This window comes from Lottia gigantea (genome assembly GCF_000327385.1).
Source record: "Lottia gigantea unplaced genomic scaffold LOTGIsca_32, whole genome shotgun sequence".
Lineage (NCBI taxonomy): Eukaryota > Metazoa > Mollusca > Gastropoda > Lottiidae > Lottia > Lottia gigantea.
Window position 1 is genome coordinate 258,313 of NW_008709073.1, and position 20,241 is coordinate 278,553.

The following is a 20,241-nucleotide window of genomic DNA, read 5'->3' on the forward strand; positions in this document are numbered from 1 at the left end:
TTCAGAATGTCAAAAAAATGTGTTTGTATTGATTTCAGTGTCTTAAAATCTTGCATATTGTATCGTTAATTGTTGATTGTTGTTCAACTGTCACATATCGTGGGTGACCGCTTGAAACCTCATATATGCCATATTTGGTCATTTTCACTTTTTTTTTGTTTTCGCATCTAATGGTGGGACACTCGTATTTCTAGCTCGATTATAAATAACCTAATGTAGCAGGTGGCATATTAAATGTACTGTAATTTGATACGCACCGGAAGTTGGAGTTTGCGGATTATTTTGTACGTTTCATCAATCGAGTGTGGATTCGACCAATGAATTGACTTTAGTATTGCACGGGATTTTCGTGGGCAAACACTATAAAACGCTCAATTGTATCTTATTACAGGCAGTTGGTCGGTAGACGGCTCAGGGTAAGCATGTTCGTTCTGTGGGAGTTATAACACTCAGCTCAAAGAGTTGGCTCTTACCTTAGTCAGACGATCTGGCTGTTTGATTTGGGGTTGTGGTTGCCTTGGGTCGGTTTGGTTTCCAGTCAAATCTGAATCAGGGAACATAACGCTCGTTCAGATAGACTGATCTAAAACGGGGACTTTGGTCTTGAATCAGGGGTTTTGAATGTTTGTGTAAATGTGTTGTTTGAAATTCGTTCTGTGATGTCTTGTCTTGAGTTAATAAATGTGTTTTTGTTTAATTATTTATTACTTCCTATTGAGATCACAGTATCCTGAAAGAACCAGGAACTCTTGGTGTATTGAGACACGATAGGATTGATGTTTGGGTTGGGGGTTTTTGGTCTGAAATAACTGCCCTAGATTTCCTCCTTCTACAGAATTTTTGGCAAGCTTGCCAGGACACTGTGAATTTCTCTAGAGGAAGTGTAGTTTCGGTAGGATATGGTAGTGTTTATTGTAGTGTTTGCTTTAAGGATTTAGTGTACATTTAGTTAAAACATGGAAAAAGGCTTTAAGTTTCCCACTCACGGTAGTAATGAGGAAGGTAGGGTCGAAATTAACACACAGTCGGAAGTGCCTTCTCGGAATGCTGATTTGGCAGATTTTGATTCTGGTAGGGAGAGGTCTGGGACAGAGTATAAGGGTCTATTTACAGGATTTGATAGTGACGAGGAAACTCTATGCCAGAGAAATATAGGCTTACCTGTCGGGTCTTATGTTCCGTTAACCCCTCGTTTCAAACCAGGCAGATTCTCGCATACATCTGCACCCAGAACATATACTGACACAGGGTTCGGTAATACTCAACCAAATATGTCATCTCTTCATCGCACTGTTCACAGGCAAATTGCAAGGAAGGAAAAAGAGCCTGATAAGTTTGACTGTCAGCATACTGAGTGGTCTGAGTTTATCATGCAGTTTGAGAGGGTGGCAAATTGGAATATGTGGGATCCCTATGAAAAAGCCCAGCAGCTTATAATGTGCTTAAGTGGTCCTGCTTTGAAGTTGTTAAGTACTTTGAGTTCATCCCAGCTTGATAGTTATGAAGAGGTTAAGTTGGCTTTGACTAATAGGTTTAACCCAGGAGAGAGACTTGCGGCTCATCAAATTGAGTTCAGAAATAGAAGGCGACGTGGTAGCGAGTCACTGTCTCACTTTGGTTACGATTTACAGCGGTTAGCTTTTAAGGCTTTCCCTCATTCGTATCCTGAGAGTTTAGAATATCATATTGTTGATCAGTACATATATGGTTTAGGTAATCATGAGTTAGAAAAACATGTTGTCTCATCCTCAAAATGTTAATCAAGCAATTTCGGCTGCAATTGAGTATAAAGCTATTGAGTGGCCACGGGACAGATTTCGTAATCAAAATTTTGATAGGTATGATAGAGAGTTTCAGGATCAAAGGATAGGTGGTGTTAGGAGGAATAGGTTTGAGGATGAGGGGTATCTTAGACATGAAGAGGGATATAGGGTTATAGGTCAAATGTAGGGGCTACTGAATTTTATAGACCTTGCCTGTCACAAACTGCAAGGGAAATAGAACCGATTTCTCGAGTTCGTTGCTATCATTGTGGTAATACAGGACATATTAAGCCTAATTGCCCTCAACTTAAGGTGCCACATAGGGACGAGAGAAAGGATGTTCTTGATGCCTCATCAGTAATGCAAATTAAGGGGAAACAGAATGATGATGTGGAGGTGGTTCTATCGGAGGTAATGAGTCATAGGGCTTCTGAAACGGAAGGGGCCAGCGGCCAAGTACACGACTTGGATGTAAAGTTTGGGAAGATTGAGGAGGGTGATGACTGTAATGAAGAAAGTCAACAATCTAGAGTTGTCGAACGTTTCGTTGCTCCATGTTGTTATGTGCCAATGAAAGTGTGTGGCGTAGGGGAAAGGCATCTGTTATTGGACATAGGGTCAACTTTTTTGTTGATGTCATTTGTTGATTTTCTTAAAATATCGAACAAAGATAGGCCTAAGTTATATGATATTAATTCTGCCCTTCATTATGCTGATGGTCGACCCATACATCCTTTAGAACTAATACATTTGGAATTCAAATTATGTGATATACCCTTTAAACATAATTTCTTGGTGGTCGATATGCCCTTAAATGGAATTTTAGGCATGGATTTTGTATTGAGGAATAAGAGCAATTTGAATTTTGATAAAATGACCATGTCTTCAGGAAAAGGCAGCATAGCCCTTTCTCCCAGGACTGGTGTTTTGACATGTGCACATATGAATACAATGGAAATGGTAACCATTCTTGCGAGATCCGAGAAGGTGGTTATGTTTGTTGCTGATAGGATATGCTGTTAGAACCAAACGATTATATATTGAACCAAAAATTGCTATTGGCACGTTCTTTGATTGATTGTAAAGATTTAACAACTTGTATTTTGAACATGAATGATAGGGATATAGAGATTCCTGTTGGTACTACAATAGGTAGGGTGGAGAGTGTTAATGAAGTGAATAGTGTACCTAACGGGATGCCTCGAAATCCTCCGCAGTACCAGAACACTTGCAGTCTTTGGTTCAAGAGGCTTCTAAGAATTTGAGTGAGTCTAAAGCTGTTTCTGTTTCAGGTCAAGATAGGAAGTCAGTTTTCAAATGAGCAAGGGAATATGTGTAATGTTATTGAAGGTGAAGGTGTTGTACCAGATCCAAATTGGCTTCCTCTCTATAATGATACGGAGATCAAAACGTTACAAAAAAATGATATTGCAATAGGGCAAATCTATCAAAGTCTGCATCAATCGGGTAAAAGGCCAGAATCTGGAGAGTTGACTTCTCTGTCCAAGGGGTCCAGGCTGTTGGCATCACACGGGGAGAAGCTTGTTTTGAGGCTAACAGAGTGAGAAAAAAAAGACCCTGTTAACAAGATAGAAACGAAGTGTGATATGAAGAAAAGTATCATCATGATGAAGATTATAATGATGAAAAAGATGATGATAATGATGAAAAAGATGATGATGAAGATGATCATGTTGATGAAAAAGATAAGTTGGATCAAACTTGCAATGAAGAAGATAAAGAGGAAGATGATAATGATCATGATTATAATCATGGAGATAAATATGAAGAAGAGGGAGATGACGATGATCATGATGAAAAAGATAAGAATGATGATCATGGTGATGATGAAGATAGAGATAAATATGGAGAGGGAAATCACCAAGATAATGAAGACCAAGGAAAAACAGTGAAAAAAGAAGAAACATGTATGCAAAGCGTGACATAAACTACAACAAAATTTATTATAGAAAAGTACTCAAATGCAAGTTTGGTAGAAATGGAAAGAGAAAAAAAACAAACAGTATGGACCCGGGCACATGCCTGCAAATTTTGTGGGTTGATAAAGACTAATATTTCAAAACATTTAAGAAAACACAAAAACCAGATAGAAATGAAAGATCTATATTATATGATAAGCAGCCTTGGTAAAAAACATAAGACATGTGAAAGCAAAGTGGGACTTGCTTCGAAGTGAGGGAGATCATAAGCATAACTTAAAAGTACTGCAAGAAGGTGAAGGGGAAATTGTTTTGGCCAGGCATTCACACGAACAACTTGATATTTCCGAGTATGGACCTTGTCCAGGGTGTTTTGTATGGCTGAAAATCAGAAACACCCTTGTTACCCACCGAAAGAATTGTCCGGCGAATGTTTTATGTGGTAATAAAATTATCAAATTGACCAAAAAAGAACTCCCATGTTAGAAGCTTAGAAGCCACAAATACACTGAGTTCGGTTGCTAGTAGAGCACTAAAACAAGAAGTATTCACTATAATGACAAAATCACAAAATCTGACTCTTTGATCATTTGCTTAGGCAATTAGTGGCTGTTAAAAAAGTTTGGTAACCGTTTAAAGAGAAAATACTATGCCTCTGCTAGAATGAGAGATGCAGCTAGATATCTTATTCACGTGAGAAAACGAGACTGGGTGTTCAAAACATAGTATGGAGGAGTTTCTTAGACCTGGTTAGATGTGATCTGTTAACTGCTTTGCCTGCCTCAACTTGATGATGAAGAAGATTTGAAAACTCCATCCACAGCTTTGAAAATAAGTTATGACTTAAAACGCATGATTGCTGCCAAATGGCAGAAGCTATAAAAACTCAAAATCCTGAGAAGGTATCTCAGTGCAAAGATTTATTTAAATTGATAAAATTTGAATGGTCAATTAAGGTGAGGAAACTAGCAACCACAACATTATCATACCGAAGATTCAACAAAGAACACAGCTTACCAGAAGCAGACGACCTGGTAAAATTACAACAACACATCAAAGGAGAAATTAAGCAACTAAACTTAAAAGATTCACGTTATTTGAATTACAGAAGAGTTGGGGTTCTAGCAGAAACAAGAATACTTTTGTTCAACAAACGCAGATCTGGTAAAGTGGAGGGAATGAGGTAAGATGAAACTTATAATATAAAAGTGTTGACAAATCCATGAAAACATTGTTTTGCCGACCTTTCAAATGATATTGACCTGTTAATCAGTTCAAATAAAAAGCTGTTTAACTAATATTAAAAAATCAATGCGAGAAGGATTAACTGCACTAGAAAATTATCTACTGACAAGTCAAGACTTAATTGAAATCCATGGTAAGGTAAGGAGTTGATTGAAGTTGAATACATTTTAAATTTATATATTTAGATAACACTGGCAGTATTTGTTGTCTAAGTTGTTTAGCTGACCTAGTGGTTGTCTTGATCCCAGATTAAAGAATATGTGGCCTGGAGATATGGGAACATTAATGTGTCAATATTTATTTATTGTGAAATACATGTATTTCAGCTCAGATATCAAATAGATGTACATTTAAGTCGAGACGTATTGTCATCTGTAATGAAGCCTGTCAAATGCAGTGAATGATGAATATAATCTGATATAAATCTAATTTCGAAGCCAATGCAATGATAGCCTATATTTGCTCTCTAAAGCAGCCTATGTTAGAGATAAAAGTAAATGGAGAACATAACTACCCCAAAGTTGACATCAAAATATGGACTTTATCCAAAAATTGTCAAAATCCATCAATTCTACGCAAATATGTTAGCATTCAAACATTATCACTGTTGTTTACATTTCAATATCGGGAAAGGACGATGTTTTTTTGATCGAGACTGGATGATCTCATCTATATGTAATTTTTCCTCTTTGTCACAACTATCAAGCTTTATGATGACGTCATCGCCTGTTAGCATTTGTTATCTTTTACATTGTGGCTTCAACATAACTTATGGTATTTTTTTTTATGAATAGATCAAATTTTTTTCAGAATGGTAATGGTGTACCTGTCATTGTGCCAAGTGATACGAAGGCCCTGTTAAAGTATTTAGCTATTGCAGAAAACAGATCCAATGCTGTGATATACGATTCCAATTGATATTTGTTTCCCAATGCCAGTAAGAACTTTTTTAAAATTCACTTAGAATTTGCGAAATCTGCTTGTGTTGATGTGGCTATAATTATTTTGTTTTACGATGGCATAGTAAATAAAAGTAGTAGCCACATGGCATTGGAATATGTTCCCACGGTGTTTACCAATCACATTGCTTCAGGGATTCATGACACATGCTAAGGTACACACAAAAACTCTAGTCATGAATTTCTTTGGCCCACTCATTTTCTTGTTACATTAGGTGCCACTGATTTTGCACAATTTTGAAATCGACCATGCTGCGTTAAAAATACAAACCATTTTGCTCTAACACAAGTCCATTCAAACCAAAATTGTGCTATTGACCAATCAATACTTCATAATTTCATTCATTAACTTATTGTATTTACATATTTAACAGAACATGGTGTATTAAAGAGCTTAAGACAGCCTAAAATCATTATGCAAAGAAATTGAATTGTCAAAATTACAAGGTCAACATGCGCAAATATACAGCTACAATTTCTCAAGTAAGAATAAGATCTTATTGTATAATGTCATTTATATTAAAGGCTCTATACTGCAAATATTTTGGCCTGAAGAACATAATTAATCTAAAGTTGACATTGACATTGTCCAAAACAAATTTCAGTATCGGAATCGACGAGGGATTCACGAGTGAGACTTAATGAATTCACCTATATGTATTGTACACTTCATCTCAGCTATTGAAGTTTTGCGCTCTTTGTATCTTGTAGAATCCGACTGAATCGGTCTGGCAATCGTTGTACGTTCTTCGAGTTGTCATGATGATTATTCGTGATGTAAATAACAGGGTCACAATCATCAGAGTTTGCTATGCTATGTATGGCTGACATCATCGCATCACCTCGCCTATAATCCAAGTTAAGGAGCGATCGATTCACTTTTTAGAAGTTGGATTAAAAATAAATTATCTGTGGATGCTGCAATTTTCAGAAGGAGTTGTCACCCAGTGAAACACAAACATTTTGGATATGATTGCTATTGTTATGCTCATACTAACAAAAACAAGTAAATTATTACAAGTATTCATATGTATAGTATAGAGTAAACAAATTTATTTTGCAGATTTTCGATCTGAATCCAATTCAGCATTAATGGTTACTAAACCACTTGGGGCATTCTATGGATGTACATTAAATACATTAAAGACAAACGTCTGGTTTGATTGAAAGAATTGACATGGCAAAGCTGATGCTTATGCAAGAGTTTAATCTTACTTCAAGGTATGCAGGAAAGAAACTGCAAGAAATTCAGATGGATGGCAAGTATTTCTATATCATTTCTACCACATTTAGAACATGAAATGCATTTTATGAATATCATAATGTTAACTGATGAAACTAAAGATCATGAACATCTTCCAGGAAGAACCATTGACTGTATTCATTCAAAAACACCTTTGTCTGAAATAGTAAATTTTAAAATAATGCGGATTAAGACTTTCAAGTGCTGGTTTTTCATCGATTGTATGACCAGTTAAAACTGGGTGCACATGTTTAACAATTCATGACAACTAGGTTAATTTGTGAATGCTTCAGCAGAATCAAGATAATTATAATAATCTTGTATATCATTTAGAAATAGAAATAGTATTTAATCACACAGTAGATGATTGTGATGGTAAGCATTTTTCTATATTCTCTTGAACAAAAAAAAGTGTTTAGAACATACAAACCCTCTTCATTAATATGGACAAGAAGTGAGTGTGGCATTTCCAGGGTTCAGCAAAAACTATGAGATGATCCCACATAATTATGTGATATCAGAGTGCTCACACTAACAAGCTAGTGAGCTACGCATACACGCTAGCGGCAATGGTACACCCCAGATAGAGTGCTCAACAAGGCATGAATCAAGGAGCATATCTAACTGCAAATTGTACTGTTTCGGCCTTCTGGGCCTCATCAGTCCAGTGCTGATACTGGAGTTGAGGTTTGGCTATAAAGCCACCTCAGATGATCCCACATTATTATGTGATGTCATCGCAGAGTGCTCAAACTAGCAAGCTAGTGAGCTACGCATACACGCTAGCGACACATATATATTTATTTGCTGAATTAGCTGTTAATTACTTTTTTCAAAATTCAAGTACAGAGCACAGATAACAATCAATCATATACCATAATAATATTTGTATTAAAGAGATGATAGAGACCATTTGTATTGTAAATTAATAGAAATTTAAATATGATAATTGGTGTAAGATAAAGCAAATTGTTACTTTTGATTCGAAGTAACTCTTATCAAATGAAATATGACAATGTTAATTTTGAAAAAATTTATGTCTTCATTTTGTAGTATCGACACAAGATTTGACAGAGGCTTTGGATCTTGATAATGATACCTGCTATTAAAGATGGTAAGTTTTTACAAGTTTTTCTTTCATGGTTGATATAAAGAGTTGTCTAAACAATTTAAATTCCTCAAAAAACAAATTTATTGATTCTAGATAAAAATCATTGAAACAGCCAAAACCGAAAAGAGTGAATATAAAAAGCTAATCATTTTCATTTAAAATCAGCCCTAATAGATCTCTCCCATCGGCACATACATGTACATGTATACGGAGCATAACTTTGTTACTATTTAAGATAAGTGAATGAAACTTGGCATATGTATCAATCATAAGAAGACAGTGTGTTGCATACAAAATTTGGAGTATGTGACCCTTTATTTGAGGGGTTAACGCCATTTTTTAAATAATTTTGCCATTTGTTTTAGTAAAACTGGAACAGGAAGTCTTTAATTTTTATTCTTATTATTATTGTTGTTGTTATTTTTAAGCTGGTAAGGATGAATTCAGTTTCACTGATGAAGATGACGATTATGATAATAGAACCAAAAAAACACAGAGTAAAAATGGTAATTTTCATTTTTATGTACAGTCAAATCTATATATATTGAACACTAGTGTTGAAACGGTTAATCAGTTAACCGATTTCAGGTAGTATTTCACAGGTAACCAGGTCTGATTTGAGATTATCTGTTAACCAAGAAGTAAAAAGAGAGCAATTTTGACAGAATATTCGTCACTGTACGAGTCTTTAAGCTGTTTTCTTTAGTAAATAAACATCTTTATTGATTGAATAATTGAGATTAATAAATCAAGATAGGGTTTCAATTATCAAAACACTAACGAGTTGCAAGAAATGTGGTCAAGATTATCTAGCCTCTTTTTTGATATAAGTTCAACTAATTACTCGTTCTGGATAATAGTGTCACGGTGGTCTTAGTTTGTCGACATTCGCCGTGTGCACCGTTATGTTAATTAGGTTAAACAAATAAACTGTATTGCGGAAATGTAACACAGTGTTTTTTAAGCATGTTCTAGTGTTTTAATAAGTTTTGCTATTAATTTTATTATTTCAATTGGGTACGAGTTGCTTAGAATAAAACTGTTATAAAGATCGTTTTACTTTTTAGTAACTCTCCTTTAATTGGTTCTTCTTTCCTGTCTGTAAGGATATTGGTCTTACATAAAGGTTATACTGTACCATTAGTACAGAACACAATAATTATGTTATATGTGAAACAGAGTTATGTCCCTTTACCTATGTGACGTCATCAGACGAGACTCCATCTTATATGATTATTAATTTTATATAAAACACGTGAATAAACTTTATGTCTTTTAAACAGACTTGAGTTATATTAATAAACATCACATGGTGTCAGAAGTGGTCTAGTCCACATTAGTGATCAACATGGCTTCTATTTATGACCTTCCAATACCTAAAAAGTTGGATTTGTCTGGAAATAAAAGTGAAAATTGGAGAAGATATTTGCAAGCATATAATTTATATATAACGTCAACCGGAAAGGACTCCAAATCACAGAAGATTCAATGTGCTACGTTCTCACTTGCAGGAGAAGATGCTATTGAAGTTTACAATACTTTTACTTTTACCAGAGATGAAATAGACAAGATAGAGCCATTGGTTGAGAAATTTGAAACCTTTTGCAATCCAAAAACTCATCATACCATTGAGAGACATGAATTCTTTGAAAGGAAGCAGAAACCAGATGAAACATTTGACCAGTTTTTGATAGAACTAAAAAGATTAGCAAAAGATTGTGGATTAGGGGAATTAAGAGATGGATTTATTGTTGATAGAATCATAGCAGGAATCACAGATGATAAATTAAGAAGAAAATTATTAACAGAAGATGTTAATTTAGATAGATGTATAGATTTATGTAGAATAGCTGAGACAACTGCTAAACATATGAAGAAGTTTTCAGAGAAAACAGAAAGTGAATCTGATATACATGCAGTGCAGAAATCTAAGAATAGATACAGAAGACCATACAGACCACCTACAAAACCTAGTGATAACTATATGCCTAGTCAAGATAGTAGAAGAAAATGTTCAGCATGTGGTTACCCTGAGCATAGAAATATGTCTATGTGTCCAGCCAAAGGTCAGAAATGTCATAGCTGTAATAGATTTAATCATTTTAAGAAGATGTGCAGATCAAGAGATAGTCATGACAGTGTCAGTAATAACCAAAATGGTAGAAATTATGATAGACAGAATTCTTCAAGATACAGAGATAATAATAAGAAGATAGTATACACTATAGAACATGGTGAAGAAGAAGAAGAATTTTTCATTGATACAGTATTGAATCAAACAGTCACAGATAAAGATGCTTGGACAGTTCCAATAACTATTAATAAAGTGATTATTCCACTGAAATTAGACTCAGGATCAGATGGTAATTTGTTGGCAAAGAAAGACTTTGATAAACTTATTAAGAAACCTAAATTGAAAAGATGTAGTGTGCAACTTAAAGCTTATAACAATACTAACATTCCTGTGATAGGTCAATGTATTTTGGATGTTGAATATAAGTCTCATATATTCAAGACATTGTTTTATATTTGTAATGGTGATGTAAAACCTATTTTAGGAAGAAAATCTTGTGAACAGATTGGTTTAGTTAAACTTGTGTATATGGTAGATAATAAGAAGTCAGCTGATAAATTCTTTGAAGAATTTGAAGATTTATTTAAAGGTCAAGGTTGTTTGCCAGGTCATGTCAATATAAAACTAAAAGAAGGAGCACAACCAGCATGAAGCATGTAGAGCAGTTCCATTTGCTATACAAGATATTTTACAAGAAGAACTTGATAGAATGGAGAAGAATGATATTATAGCCAGTGTAGAAGAACCAACAGATTGGGTGAATAGTTTGTGTGTAGTCTATAAAAGTAATGGTAAAATCAGAATATGTTTAGACCCCAGAAATCTGAATAAAGAAATTTGTCGAGAACATTACAAACTACCGACTCGTGAAGAAATCACTAGTAGATTCGCTAATGCAGCGGTTTTGTCAAAATTGGATGCTTCAAATGGATTTTGGCAATTAAAGCTTAATGAAGAAAGTTCATATTTGTGTACTTTTAATACCCCTTTTGGTCGTTACAGATTTAAGCGACTTCCATTTGGTATAAGTTCAGCGCCAGAAATCTATCATAGAACAATTCATCAATTATTTGAACATATGCCAGGAGTAGATACTTCTATGGATGACATTATTATTTGGGGATCGAATGAAGAGGAACATGATTATCGTCTAAAACAAGTGTTATTAAAAGCTCGTGAAGTAGGTTTAAAGTTAAACAAAGATAAATGTGAAATAGGTGTTTCAGAATTAGTGTTCTTAGGTGATATAGTTTCAAAAGACGGTTTAAAACCTGATAAGGTAAAGTTAGTGCTATTAATGATATGGAAATTCTAAAATGTAAACAAGATTTGCAAAGATTTCTTGGTATGATTAACTATTTGGCAAGATTCTTACCAGACTTGTCAGAAGACATCTACATTAAGAACTTTACTAGATAAAAGAAATATTAGGGATTGGACTCCTAATCATCAAAAGTCATTTGAAGAACTGAAATTATTAGTTTCTAGTGATCCTATTTTGAAATTTTATGATCCATGTAAGCCTATTAAAATATCAACTGATGCAAGTATGAAAGGAATAGGTTGTGTATTACAACAAAAACATGATAATGATTGGTTTATTATAGCATATGGTTCTAGAGCAATCACTGAAACTGAAAGTAGATATGCATCAATTGAGCGTGAAACTTTAGCTTTGACATATGCATGTGAAAGATTTCACCAGTATGTTTATGGTCAAACATTTGAAATAGAAACAGATCATAAACCTCTGATAGCTAAGATTAAGGTTACAAAAGTATGATTTTAGATTAACTTATGTACCAGGTAAATATATGTATATTTCTGATATGTTATCAAGAGCCCCTACTATTCATTGTAATCAAACATGTAAATTCTTATGTATGTGGTGTATTAGAATCATTACCTATATCTGATAGAAAATTAGATGAGATTAAGAATGAGACTGTCAAAGATGTAACATTATGTTCATTAAAAGAAGTTATATTAAAAGGTTGGCCTAACTCTAAATCAGATTGTAGAAAAGAGTTATTAACTTATTGGAGCAAGACAAGTTATGTTTTGGCCTAATATTAATAATGACATAACAGACATGGTCAAGCATTGTGAAAGTTGTCAAAAATATCAACGAAAGCAAACATCAGAACCATTAATGAGTTATAAATTAGCAAAGCGTCCTTGGGAGAAAGTTTCTACTGATTTATTTGAACTTGATAAGAAATATTATATTGTTATTGTTGATTCTTATAGTAATTATCCAGAAGTTATTCAATTATCTAGTCAGACAACAAAATGTGTAATAAGTGTTTTAAAAAGTGTATTTGCTAGACTTTGCATACCTTCAGAATTACTGAGTGATAATGGTCCATGCTTTAATAGTGTTGAATTTGTATCATTTGCTAAAAGTTGGGATTTTCAACATGTTACTAGTAGTCCTAGATACCCTCAGTCAAATGGGTTAGCAGAGAAAACTGTTCAAACTATAAAATTAATTTATATGAAATGTTTTGAAAGTAATGAAGATGTTGAAATGGGTTTATTAGCTTACAGAACTACCCCACTAAAACATATTGAACTATCTCCATCAGAATTATTGATGAATAGAAATTTACGTACTAATCTTCCCATTAAAACAGATTTATTAAATGTACCCAATTCTAAAAATGTTGTTAAGAAAAGAGAAGAGTTAAGAGAAAATCAAAAGTTATACTATGATAAAAATTCAACTAGAAGTTTACGGTCACTTGAACCAGGAAATATTGTTAGAGTTATTAATTGTAATAATAATACTTGGTCAAACAAAGGTACTATAATTAGATTAGTAGCCCCTAGATCTTATCTTGTGAAATTAGATAATGATGTATTATTTCGCAGAAATCGAAAAGATTTATTATTGATACCAAACTCAATGCATAACATTAGTAATGAAAATGAAGATATTAGTCACACTGATATTCATACCTTGGATAGACCTAAGAGGCATACTCGTCCACCAGATAGATTATTAGAAAATTGTTAATTGTCAGTATTCATTCATTTGTTCTAAAAGTGCCTTAAACGAAAATTGTTTAAGTTATTTCTTATTTGTGAAAAGGGAGATGTAAGGATATTGGTCTTACATAAAGGTTATACTGTACCATTAGTACAGAACACAATAATTATGTTATATGTGAAACAGAGTTATGTCCCTTTACCTATGTGACGTCATCAGACGAGACTCCATCTTATATGATTATTAATTTTATATAAAACACGTGAATAAACTTTATGTCTTTTAAACAGACTTGAGTTATATTAATAAACATCACACTGTCAATCAGCTTCAAGCTTATTAATATTCATGAGTACAGATTACAGATTCATTGAGACAATAGTTTTATATCAGGCCTGCTCGTAATCTTATAGTCTGCTTATAAAAATAATGAAAATTGTTGGTTAAGCCACTTTCTTTTATTTTCAGGAAAGCATTCCAGATAAATGTACTAAATTGGCCTTAACTGGGGCTGGACTCGGTGGAAAAAAAATATTGTTTGATAAGAATGATGATGATGAAAAATATTTTCATTCCATTCTGATTTCTACTTTCCCAAAACTTAAATATGCTAGTTGGTTTGAGCTGATGAGGTCCTTAAACTGAACCTTCCTAGAAATATTACCAGCATCAAGGAATGGCTATACCACGAAAACATCTAGCTTTTGATAACTGCATAGGTCAGGCTATATGTATAAGACCTCTACAGAATAATCTACAGGATATGTCTCATGTGGATGATGAAGAATCAAAGGTAAAATATTATCCTTATTGGAATGATATACAAAAGGCTTAAAGTGTATGTATTAAAATACGATATTATATTATCTGTCTTTACTCATTGTCCACTGTAAATCCAGTATGCTTACTCTTTCTTAATCTTTGGTGCTTGTTCTATTCAGATCTTGAAGAGGATTATTTTTGTAAATATATTTTTTGGTTTCCATTATATTTATAGCCTTCAGAAGATTGTGTCAAAGAAAGGTGTTTGATATGCATGACAGATATACCGGTAACTATCCTCCTTAAACATTTGGATACACATAAGGTTTGTAAATAAATAATTCATATGAAGCAATTTAATATGGTCATCTATTTAAAATAGATATACCCCACCTAAAAAAATAATCTTAAAGGTCATAGGAAATGAAATTTTTAAAAACGTCAATTTTGCTGTTTTTATGAAGTTTTTTATATCAAAAATAAAATGTAAAAGAAATTATATTTTTGTTCACTCCCGTTCAAGAGATATTAGCCGTAGAAGTGGGATATTGTCTTCACTTGCTCTAATCTGATCTCGCTTATTGTGACGTCAGGTCGGAACATCGTGTCAGAATAACGTTCCTGCCATATTGGATATTCCTATTGCTTGCTTATTTTGATAAGTCGTATTGGTAAAAAATATAAGATGGTTTTATGTGCTGCCTTCCGTCAGATCCGAATTTGTGTAAACGTTGGGTGATCAATTTAAAGAGAGCTGGCTTCGAACCTAATGAGAATTCCAGATTGTGCATGACTCACTTCGAAAAAGACCAGTTCGCGATGGACCTTGAGATTGCAAAATCCGTTGGCTACAAGATCTTACCTTTGAAAACTGATGCTATTCCAACCATTTTTTATTTCTCAAAAGTAACCAAGAAGAGAAAAAATTAACTGACTGGTCTGTAGCAGATCTATCAACAACAAAGATGAAGAGGCAATCGAAGGCTGTGGTTAAAAGTTGAGCACTTTCGGTAAGTAGCCAAGGCCTACTTTTTAAATGTTTTTCGCTGTGTATCGATAACTATAGATATAGGCGATAAGAAATTTCAATATCGATTATCGCAAATTTTATGAAAATTCCGCGAAATCTGTAATATTACTCTGATCGGTAGGCCTGTCATAATAATACTATTTGTCTCCGCTATATTGTTGTCTTGGACGAGGAGCGTGCTTTATTGTCTCCCTTAATTTGTTTTTGTTCTGTTACGTATATGATGATTGGATAATCACTGTGGTTTATAAATAGAAGACTAATCATATTTCGTATAACGATAGTGCTCGGTTGGTTGGTTGTCAAACTCATGTATAAGTCAGCTTCAAGTCAATTATCTCGACAAATCATCGGTAAAGTCATGTAAAGAAAAAAAAAGGATTATTTATTTCTTCTACTAAAATACATATAAACTTCAATCTTATATGAACACCTCACCGCTTCACTCTTTAGATCTCAAGATAGTTTTGCAATGTATTTTTTTCATATTTTCAGACACTAAAATCTCTAACAAAATCTGAATGTAGGTCAACTGCCACTGATGTAGAGGAAATTGAAAATGAGCCTCCAGTATCAAATATTGCAATACAGTCAAGTGTATTTAGTGCCAGTATGCAAGATGACGAGACAGCTTCACGCTTGCATACATTTACACAGACTCCAAAAAACCTCACTGTAAGAACTTATTTTTTTTGCAATTATCTGCTTGTACATCTGGTCAAATCAGGATGTCTGATTATGATGTCACAATCAGTACCGGTATTTTACATGTCTTGAAATGACAGTAGCAGGGAAAAACCCATGACCTGCAATTCTTAACATGGCTTATACATTAATGGGGCAATATTGTGTGGTGCAAAGTAATTAAGATGTTGCATTTAGCCTGTAATAAATACAGTTGTACAGTTTATGTATTATGGAATATTAATGTGTTTTAGCCCAGAAGAAATGTTGGTATACAGACAGACATATTATTAGAAGAATCCCATCTCAAACCAACTACATGGGAGATTGAAACACAGACTGATTTGGTATTATGTGACATAGAAGAAGCAGATGATCTCAACTGTAGTTTTATTTCTAATTCATCTGATCCTGATTGGACTCCATTGGTGGAAAAGCAAGAATTGAACCAACTCAACCAGCTGAAGAAAGAAAATTTGTAGTTTTTGAATCTTCTATTGATTCCTTATTTAAACTTTGTAAATTTTGTGCAACACCAAATATTGTCAACAAAATCATAAGAGGTTCAATGTTAGTTGTGAACATTGATTGCACAACATGTGGTTATTCACACTCTTGGGAAAGCCAGCCACAACTGAACAACATGCCGATTGGAAATTTACTTATTGCAGGTGCAATCATGTTTTCTGGTAGAAGCCCTGTATAGACCTAAACTATGTTTAGCCATGCTGGAATTGAAATGTCTTTGTTACAGCACATGCTGGCAAAACACCTGTTTCTCTTTCCTAAAATTTGCCAAATCCATCTTAAAAACCGACTGTATGCTATATACCTGTAAACTCTGGGGAAAAAAAACAATTTTGTTTAGAAAATTTCACTAAATAATAGTACAAATATAATTGTTTTGGAAGAACATGTTTACCAACAAATAGTTTAGATTGAGAGCAAGTGCAAGCGGTTATATTATAGTATGAATGATGAAATTATTAATTATATTGAAATGATAAAAACACTTCAGTGCAATAGTGTAATTAAAAATACGATCATACTCGTGTAAAAGTTCTTTTTCACCAAGTGGTCAGTTATCTTGGATGTATTCGTAATATGATGTCTCTAAAACATACGGGTTGGGGCAGTTTGCTTCAAATCCTTCATGGAAGGTAATACATAGCAAGATTAGTTTTTCATTAACTTCATTTATTTTACTCGAAAATTCGAGTTAGAAAGAAATCTTGCCAACGAGTTGTTTAAAAAAAAATAAATATATAAGATCGGCTGATAAATACCATTCGTCAAAAGGGACGCCATTAGCACTAGCTTGGGTTTCGTCGGAGTCGCTAGGCCTATCAGTATCACTTCCCGAATCCGAGGAATTTTCTCGATCTTGAGTCAAGGGTTCATACATATAAGGTTGGACTCTTATATTTAGATTTATCTCCGGTATTTCTCAGAGTTCTTCGTCAAAATCGAAGGGAGATACCATCTCGATAAGGTTGAATATATGATGTTACTTCGTCAAGGTTAAGCACCTTGTTCCGACCTGACGTCACAATAAAGGGACGTAATCACGATAGACATATTAAAAAAGCCAGATATCAAATGCGTATTGCAAAGTTACTGATGAAAATTTTTGTGGGACTTTGCTACTGCAAGGTTATCGAAATGTCAATTCTTTTTTTTTTTTTTTCATTTTTTCGATTTTTACACACCTTCCTCAGCTTAGACTACAATTGTTGCAGCAACCATTCAACATTCACGAACCTTAGATATAGGCGACGATGTGCATAAATATATTTTGGATCTTTTTTGCAAAACCGGAAGTGCCACAGTTCAATATGTGCAAGAATAGATAATCGGCTCCAGAAGTCGTATTTTTCGGCCGATTTTCTTTGGGTTTGCATTTTTGGAATCTACTGGCAAAATCTGTACAAATAGCAGTTTCAAAATTTCAAAATTCGAAAATTTGTCCAGACATTTTTTTTGCCAAATTTTGCATTTTATTCATTTTTTTTGCTTTTTGTCTGATTAATCTGAAAAAAATTTAGCAAAGACAGTTTAAGAATGTAAACAAAATGGTACAGTCAAATTTTCAATTTCACTTCTGGTTTAAACAGGGAAACGATGTTCACTTCCGGTTGAATATCTTCCGGTGTAATTTGTATAGGACAAAAAATTTTATGCTGATAGGAAGACAAAGTTATGACAAAAAAACGAAGAAAAAAAAACCGGAACAAACGTGAAACTTTGGCCACCATTTTGATTTTTCTGAAATGATTCGATTTTTATTCAGACATAATGGCTCATCCGATTTAAATGATTTTGGTGTCAAATGAAAGAAGATAAAAAAAAAACTTGACATTAGGAAGCCGTTTTTCGATTCTCAGTTTTGCTTTTTTGCAACATCCGGTTGAATTTTTTCAAAGTTTGAAGGGTCATATCTCATGATCTTGAACTTTGATGACCTTGACCTTCATAAGGTCAAAGGTCATTGACCTTGGCTATCAGTTAATTCTTTGACATTTGACCTCCTACATGTACTTCCGGTTTTATAGCTGTCCGAAAACAGCCAACTTCGCAACTTTGGACTGCTCACCTGCACGTGACCTAATTAACCTAGAGGGTTAATTTTTTCGGATTCTTAATGTGCTTTTCATGCTCTTTCAAGTGATTTATAACAATCGTTTTTTAAAGCAAAATTGAAATTAGTGAATTTTTCAAATTTGAGTTTTTTTTTTTTTTTACAATATTTCTGTTTCTTTGAGCTTGGTGTGTATATATCTTATGACCTATTTTATGTAGAACATTGAAACTTGGAACACAACAAGACAATTTGAATATAAATTAACCTATGACAAAAAGTTGAGGTGGGCGTGGCACAACCGGGTTGAATTACTAATTGTTTACATTTTGGGAAGGGGCATAACTCGCATAGGATACATTTGTTCAAAAAGGAACTTTGCACACAATTATTCTATTATTTTGACCAGTTTGTGTTAATAGGTCAATTGTTTCAGTTTTATAGTTCCAAAAAAGGAACGGGTTTTGAAATTTCCATATTTTCAATTTTCTATTTTGACCTTTATTGACTCTTGTTGACCTATATCTTTTGACCTGTATGATGTAGAAGCTTTAAATTTGGAACACAACAGAACATTCAAAATATCAATTAACCTATGCAAAAGAAATTGAGGTGGGCGTAGCACATCCGGGTTAAATTACTCATTATTGACAATTTTGGCAAGGGACATAACTCGCAACGTATACATTTGTTCAAAATGGAACTTTGCATACAATTACTTCATCCGTTGAGCCACGTTGTCTTAGAAGTTCGATTGTTTCAGTTTTATAGTTCAAAAAAAGGAACAGGTTTTGAAAATTTTCAATTTTCGACCTTGACCTTTTTTGACCCTGATTTTTGTAGGATCAAAGGTCATTTACATTGGCTATCTATTTATACTTTTATATTTGCTGTCCTATCTCAACTTCCGGTTTTATAGCCGTATATATTTAAAAATTTTGATGACTTGTATCTCGTAACCTTGACCTTTGTTGACCGTCTCCCTTTCAATGTCCAATGTCATTGACCTTTGCTATCTTCTGATACTTTCATTTGTGAAGTCTGTCTACTTCCGTTATAACAATCTTCCAAAGAATTCTCCTCAACTTTAGACTGCTCTTGCGCGTGATGTAATTATCGTAGAAGGTTGATTTTTTCAGAGTCTTTTGCATTTTGCTACATTTGCAAAGTCCCACTCTGTGCCACGTGTGGCTCTAGTTTTATTATTATTTTGGATTTGGTACTCGAATCACCTATTCTTATAGAAAAACACCTTAAATTAAATATTTTAATCACTAGAAAATAAATGCTTTCTTAGATTTTGTTGTCCTGGGCCTTATTTCAGACTAAGTTATGATTTTAAAGCAATACTATCTACCCCTTAGCATGATCACAAAATCAAAATTCTCAAACTTTGTAAATCAGTAAACTTATTCGTTGTCATTACTATACAATAGATTACCTGTATTTATGCAAAAAAAAAAAAAGCGTTTTTCAACAATAACCTGTAATTTTATGGAAACTGATTGGGGTTTATTGGTATATTGAATTCTGCTTCTATACTTTTGACACCATTGGCATTGATGAATATTAATTTCTATTCTTAACATGAATAGAAATCCTTTATTGAAAAGAAGGAGTTGTCTCCCGTTGTTTCTTGTCAGTAGAATGGTGGGCGGAGCTTGTGCACAGAAAAATTAAAGGTAAAGACATGAAAGTTTAACGTCGCTATAATTTTTGATGCTTGTTTTTTTACGCACTATTTCTTGGTTGAAAATCTAAATTAAGTCTTTGGGGCTTACTTGGGTCTTTTAATTGCATACTGTTGAGCTGTTATTTCGATGTAAAAAGGAATTTGACTTTTTTGTGCTGACCACGAGG

The 20,241-nt window shown here is 33.7% G+C and overlaps 4 protein-coding genes across 4 annotated transcripts; all 4 read left to right on the forward strand.

Moving 5' to 3' along the window:
* Positions 1 to 956: 956 nt before the first annotated feature.
* On the forward strand, positions 957 to 3,711 carry LOTGIDRAFT_162003 (hypothetical protein; the record flags this gene model as incomplete). Its single annotated transcript, XM_009057938.1, has 4 exons — positions 957 to 1,713; positions 2,044 to 2,174; positions 3,056 to 3,119; positions 3,398 to 3,711. The coding sequence occupies 4 exons, from the start codon at positions 957 to 959 to the stop codon at positions 3,709 to 3,711; spliced, it is 1,266 nt and encodes a 421-aa protein (XP_009056186.1).
* An 858-nt stretch (positions 3,712 to 4,569) lies between these two features.
* On the forward strand, positions 4,570 to 5,866 carry LOTGIDRAFT_162004 (hypothetical protein; the record flags this gene model as incomplete). The annotated part of the gene is made up of 3 exons (XM_009057939.1): positions 4,570 to 4,886; positions 4,990 to 5,086; positions 5,759 to 5,866. The coding sequence occupies 3 exons, from the start codon at positions 4,570 to 4,572 to the stop codon at positions 5,864 to 5,866; spliced, it is 522 nt and encodes a 173-aa protein (XP_009056187.1).
* A 6,999-nt stretch (positions 5,867 to 12,865) lies between these two features.
* On the forward strand, positions 12,866 to 13,354 carry LOTGIDRAFT_162005 (hypothetical protein; the record flags this gene model as incomplete). Its single annotated transcript, XM_009057940.1, has 1 exon — positions 12,866 to 13,354. The coding sequence occupies one exon, from the start codon at positions 12,866 to 12,868 to the stop codon at positions 13,352 to 13,354; it is 489 nt and encodes a 162-aa protein (XP_009056188.1).
* Positions 13,355 to 14,003: 649 nt separating this feature from the next.
* On the forward strand, positions 14,004 to 16,285 carry LOTGIDRAFT_162006 (hypothetical protein; the record flags this gene model as incomplete). The annotated part of the gene is made up of 4 exons (XM_009057941.1): positions 14,004 to 14,120; positions 14,325 to 14,414; positions 15,615 to 15,794; positions 16,058 to 16,285. The coding sequence occupies 4 exons, from the start codon at positions 14,004 to 14,006 to the stop codon at positions 16,283 to 16,285; spliced, it is 615 nt and encodes a 204-aa protein (XP_009056189.1).
* Positions 16,286 to 20,241: the final 3,956 nt, after the last annotated feature.